This window comes from Halyomorpha halys, unplaced genomic scaffold (assembly GCF_000696795.3).
Source record: "Halyomorpha halys isolate HHAL.00 unplaced genomic scaffold, Hhal_1.1 Scaffold867.1, whole genome shotgun sequence".
NCBI lineage: Eukaryota > Metazoa > Arthropoda > Insecta > Hemiptera > Pentatomidae > Halyomorpha > Halyomorpha halys.
Window position 1 is genome coordinate 157291 of NW_027114571.1, and position 6618 is coordinate 163908.

The window sequence follows — 6618 nt, forward strand, 5'->3', positions numbered from 1 at the left end:
TATATGTTTTTAAATATTTAATGTAACCATTAGTATGAAAATAGGCATTATTTTTTTTATAATATAAGTGAAAGTAAATTATTTTCATAATTTAAATAAGTACAATATTTACCTGAATGTAAATTATAAATAAAATTGGAATAATTTGTGTTGTGATATAGTTTAGTTTGTGTTATGCTCAACCTAATTTTTCGGGAATTTTGAGAATAACTTAAAGTAATAGGTAGTAGGTAAGTAAAAGGACTTCTTCAAGCTGAGTTGAAATGATAAAATGTAACACTAAATGCCTCAAGAACCATCTGCTTCTCAAAATATGAATGTAGGAGGCCAGGTGAGCTACTAGCCTTAATACATGGTAAGAAAATGAAATGTCTGGTTATCTCAACAATTTTTTTGGCCAGTGATATACCAGAAGAGGTACATATCCAGCATTGCGTGCTTTTGAGTTTTGCAAGGATAGTAACGCAACAGTTGCTACCAAAAACATTTGAGATGTTTATCCATATGCATTAGATGTTCCTAAATGCCAAAGGTGGTTTTTCAAGTTCAAATCTAGTAAGTTTAATCTTTCCAACCTGTACCAATCAGGAAGACTAACAAACATTAGACAACAATGTGTTAAAGATGGAAGAGGAAGCAAATCCATGTCAGACAATCAAGGTATTGTCAAACACCCTTAACCAACTTTGCTCGAACATCTAAGAACATTTGCAGCAGATTGGGTAAGTAAGCTGAAATGTTTGGATTCCCCAAAGTAAACCAATCCACCACATTCAACTTATTACTTCTGTGGCACAATACAGAAGAGTTTTTTGATTGCTTGATTTTATTTTGATCAGAGATATAAAATGGATCCTCTATGATAATCCAAAATGCAAAAGGTAGTGGCTCTCTTCAAATGAATCACTATGAAGTGATGCTAAGCCAGGTTAAACTTGGATAAACTTTGAATGCAGACCTTTAGTGTGACATTACTTTCTGGCTCCACCTATAATATGAAAGTATTACCAATATAAAATATTCACCACTTTACTACCACAATATTAAACTGTCACAAATTTTATTTATTAATGTTTGTTTTTTTATACTCAAAATTATGAAACACTGTTTACACACAGCAAACTTGAACATTTTTATATTTTTTTAAAGTATTAGATATTATTATGTAAAAAACTACAAAGTAATAATAAAAATATATAAACTGAATCCCATTTCAGTTTGAAACCAAACTGAAAAATGTGTCAGTACTCCTAGTAATCAAAACTTTACCTTTAATAATAAAAGTCTTTCATAAAATATCTTCATTAATTCTATGATATACAGTATCAATAATGGAACTTTTAATGTGTATAATACCTGATCTGGCCTTAATGTATGAAGAAGAATAAGTTTTTGAAAATAATTCAAATTTTTCTCCCAAGGAAGAGGTAATTCTTCACAACTTGAGTTGTATCTAGTACAAAATTTCAACCAAAGATCAGGTTCCTCATGAATACTGTCAACTAAACCTAGAATAATTTAAAATTAATTTTGAGTTTTATGAAAATAAAAAAAAATATATGGGGGAAAATATTTTGTATGCACATTTTTTGTCTTCAGTCTTTGATGTTAATTTTTAAAGAAATGGATTATTTCACAGAATGGTCTGTTAAGGTTTGAATATTGAATATTTTTAGAGTTATTAAAAGTGGATTGGAACTTTTTAGTCAAAAACTAAAAATATTTAAAATCAAAAAACTTTTAATCAAAATAAAATATAATTACTTTCACCAGGCTATATCTTTAACTTTTGTCCTTAATAATTAAACAGAACGTGTATCAACTCTGACACTTAGTGTAACATGTTCCAAAGATCTGCAAGTTAAATGAAAAAGAAAAACATCAATGTAGACTTTAATTGTGCGTTATAAAAAGTATACAGAATTTAAAGGGACGTCTCTCATAACTCTCACTACTTTAGTAACAAGAATTTTACCAATAGTTCAAGCGTGATACTTGAAATGAGAGAGTGCAAAGATTGAAACAAAACAAGCTCATATTCTCTAATTTTACCCTCTATCTTATTTTATCCTATCAGTTATGACACATCGGAATGGAAGGTTGCTGATCATAAAACCATGATATTTTTGTTTATCCTCACGAAAGTTATGATTGTTTCATTTACATTAAAAATAAATTATTAAGATTTAAGTGCTTGACAGTATTAGTGTGAACGGTACTATCTAAAATTGTTCTGAACTAGGAAATAGTTATAGCCTTTCTTAAAAATAAATCTTCAAAACTCATAAATATTGCTTCTCAGGAATGTTACCTAAAGCAGAGGATCCACTGTGATGGTGATAGTGACAGTAACTTTGTTACCTAACTGCTGGAGATATTGCTAACATTTAGGAGAGTGTTCCAAAATTCTTGTTATTTTCCATTACTTATACCGATTTCAGTTTTTTACTCCAGTAAAGATGGAAAAGTATTTCAGTAAAAAAAAAAATTGATTAAGAAAGAGATTCAAGATACAAAGAGAAGGGAAAATAAACATAAAAAATTATAGAATCATTATTTAATCAAATTTTTTTTCAGGATTTATAATTTTGACAACTTTAAAAAGTCAAGAGTTAATGGCATGAAGACAACTGCCATACAGCTTACAACATAGCAGTTGCTGCAACAGTTATTAAGCGTTATGGCTATAAAATGTCCTCATATTAACAGGCCTAAACACAATAGTAACCATGAAAGTGATTACAACAGTTGCTGCCATGACTAATAACTATCACAATTCGAACCGGCTTAAATATGACACTATCACTTCTTTTACGGCTAGCGATCATATCATACTATATCTAGTGCAACAGTACTACCACAAAAGTAAATGCTGTCATGTTCTATGGTGTGCTTGGAGAGGATGTTTCATTATTCCTCCAAGAACAAGATCACATTGCAGATATACCATTCAAACATCTTTTCTGCCAAGGCCATAGATGATAGTTAAAGGTATAAAGGAAGAGTAGATAAGTACAAACATCACTGCAATTTAAGTAGTGAGCTTATATTAAGTTAGCTTCATAATTTGGAACATTTTTGATTTTAAATAATATACATTATTTTGGCTATAAAAATACTTATTTTATTGATTTTTAACAGTAAAGTTTTTTTTTTTAAGGTTTTTTATTGTTTATTAATTTTAAACTCTTGGTCACTTGGATACTCAGATATCTATATTATTTGAAAAGGAGAATGAAAAATGCCAGATAACCTTATGATCATTTTACCACTGAACTTTACACCCACCTATCAGAAAGAATACTTCTCATCCCCACTTAGACCTTTTGTGCCTTTTACTGCTACTGATGACCATCACTCACCAACATAAAATATTATCCTTTAAGCATTAAAGCAATCCACTTGAGAGTACTGTTCCAATATGTGATATGCTTTTTAATTCTTTTTTTTTATACATATACTATCAACATTTTTAAAGTCAAGTCTACATATTATATTTTGTCTATCTTGTCAATCAATCTAATCTTTCAGATCAGATATATATTTTTGTAATTTTTTATTATTATTACATTATATCATTCTCTTAATTTTTTTTTTCAATGAGCCAGAGTATATATTACAATTTGAAGAAAAATATGTTTCCATTTCCCGTAGTCTATCCTTATTATTTTGTTTCATTTTTATCTTTAGTATTCGTTATTTTTTTTTTTTTACTATAATTTTCTTTAAAGAAAATTCAGTGATCCTTTTCTGTTTTGGTTCAGCTATTTCATTATTGTAGTCTACTGATTATCTGTCTATTTGTTCTGAGTTTTAATTCTATTTTCTGTATTTTTTTCTTTTTATAATAATTAGTTATTTTACTGGAACAAATTTTATTAATCATTCTTTTAGTTAGAAATTTCCAAGTATGTTATATATTATATATTTCTGTTTCAGTTTTTAATGTGTATTTTATCAGTTAATTTGACAACTATGTCTATTAAATTTTTTGCTGCATTGATTATATCATAATGATAGTGATTAGAATAGTAATTTAATATTCAATTTAGGTTTTTGGTCCATTATGTCCCTTTCTAGATAAATTTCCAAGTCAATCTTAATTTTTGTATTTGGTGTGTTTTCTACTCACATATACTTCTGTCATGATTGTTAAATAGGTCCAATTGTAAGATATTCCTTTTTATATATAAAATATCATCAATATATTTTTTCATTAAAATTTATTTTATCTGATTTGGTTGTTACGAGCTTATTCATGTAAAACCCACTTACATAGATTCACTGATGAACTCACTTCTAATTGACAATCCATGTCATTACTACAAATTTCCATTATATTCAAAGACACTATATTTAGTGCATAATATGATACCATCAATGAATTTATTTTCTATCTTTTGATTTTAGAAATTTTATTCCCCAGTTTTCTCTTTATGTCTTCTAAACTATTAGTTATGGGTAAGTTTGTGTATGATGATTTTACATCAAAGCTCATAATTTCTATATCTTTGAACAAGTTGATATTAATTGGTATTATGTGTTTAATATTACTATAATCTGATATATTTAATGCTGATATTGGTATTGACGTAACTGATATTCATATCTTTAATTATTTGTTTTAATCCTGAAGAATATCTCACATTGTAACTATAGTTATTATTTAGTTTAGTCAATGACAGGTTCAAAAATTTGTATGAAGCTTCAATTGGTCATTTATATTAATTTATTTTTGCTGTAAATAATTACTCACCTCTAAAAGAAGAAAGTGTGTTAAGATAGCAAAGATTTTCCCATGATTTCTGAGGTAATTGCAATTTGTTCTCTACTGCTTGACAACAATTTTCAAGAATTTCTGGATTTCTTTTTCCAAGTAGATAGTCAAATTCATATTCTAAGATTTTATTTTCTAGCCTAAAATGTTAATATGACAATTTGATATTATTTACACAGTAAATGCATACTTAAAAAAAAAATACAATTGTAATATTATTTCTGATTTCAGATTCAGTATAATATATTTTTAATTGACATATAAAAATAATTGGATTGATTTACATTGAATGAATGTTATAACTTGATGCGAATTACATTTCAATTACTGCATTTTGATTTTGATAATAATAAAAATTTTAACAATTTAATATTACTAATGTATCTAAACACAAAGTAACAGTTTATAGATATAGGGGATTATTAATATTATACTCCAAACAGGTTCTAGTATTTTACAATATTTTATGATTATTTTTTTAAATCTTAATTATAAATTGTTTTAAAGCATTTAAAGAACACTTTTTATTGAGAAAACATTTATTATGAAGTTGAAAAATAAAGCTTAAAGGAAGTATTATCTATTATTTTTAAGTGTTAAAAAAATTGAAATGTCGTGAAGGAAAAATTAAGAATAGTATTATCTATAATCTTTAAATGTCTAGAAGGTTCTTTCAGGCTAATAAACACCTACTTTATCTAATATAGGTCAATTCTTGTTTTGGTGCAATCTAGTAAGCGAGTCTGAATAAATACTCTACTGTGATGTGTTTTTGTTTTTTGTGAAATGAGTGAGTTTTGAATCTGATAGTCAAGTTCAATTAACATTCTACTTCCTATGAAAGTTCCACTAATTGTGAAAACTTAGTTAGATGAATATGACCCAAGAAACCAATGAATCAGAAACACATAATGAAATAGGTCACAGTAAGTGTCCATCAGCTTTAATTTTATTAGTGTTTAGCAATGGGTGCAAGAGGACCAATATTTTAAAGAGAATTGAGTTCAATTTTAAAAGCTTTTAAAATTGAACTCAATTAAGATGATGATATACCATGTCCATTATATCATCATCTTAATTGAGTTCAATTTTAAAAGCTTTTAAAATTGAACTCAATTAAGATGATGATATACCATGTCCATTATATCATCATCTTAATTGAGTTCAATTTTAAAAGCTTTTAAAATTGAACTCAATTAAGATGATGATATACCATGTCCATTATATCATCATCTTAATTGAGTTCAATTTTAAAAGAAAAAATATATTTATGTAAATTTTAATTTATCTGAAAATATATTTGTTTGCTTTTCACATATTAAAATCAATTTCCGATTTTTTGTATTATTTATTAATAAAACAGGATTTTTCCTCCCAAATGCTTATTTTTCACTTTGTTGTTATGTTTTAAAGTTAAAATTCATGATTAAAATCATTATTTATAATTTTAAAAAAGATAAGTGCATGAATTCATAACTTATTGTTTACCAGATAGGATATTTCACCCTTAATAAGATGCATAAAAGTAATAAAATGAGAAATTAAGAATTGGGGGAAAAATGCTATTTGGGATTTAGAGATTTATGAAGGAGATTCGACACCTGTATTTAGCAGTGCATTTATAATGGGATCCCACCTACTCAACCTGCTAAGCTACTAAGGGAGGAAGAGGAAGGGAGAGAGGGAAAGAGCTGGTCCAAGAAAGGCACACTTGGAACAGTGTCTATAAGCGGGCTCCTCATGCTGTGACACTGTACAGATGATGAATTGAAGAGATGAAAAAGATATATAATTTTTTATACTTGTGTGTATATATATAAGAAAGATCCATATAAAATATT

The 6618-nt window shown here is 27.2% G+C and overlaps 1 protein-coding gene across 1 annotated transcript in view; it reads right to left on the reverse strand.

Moving 5' to 3' along the window:
* LOC106686748 (dynein axonemal heavy chain 7) overlaps nt 1-6618 on the reverse strand; it is a 62101-nt gene that overhangs the window by 5894 nt on the left and 49589 nt on the right. Inside the window, exons 38-39 of the mRNA XM_067051731.1 lie at nt 4757-4917; nt 1357-1508 (exon numbers count right to left, since the gene is read on the reverse strand). Of these exons, the coding sequence (XP_066907832.1) occupies nt 1357-1508; nt 4757-4917 (313 nt within the window). The remainder of the gene's footprint in view (nt 1-1356; nt 1509-4756; nt 4918-6618) is intronic.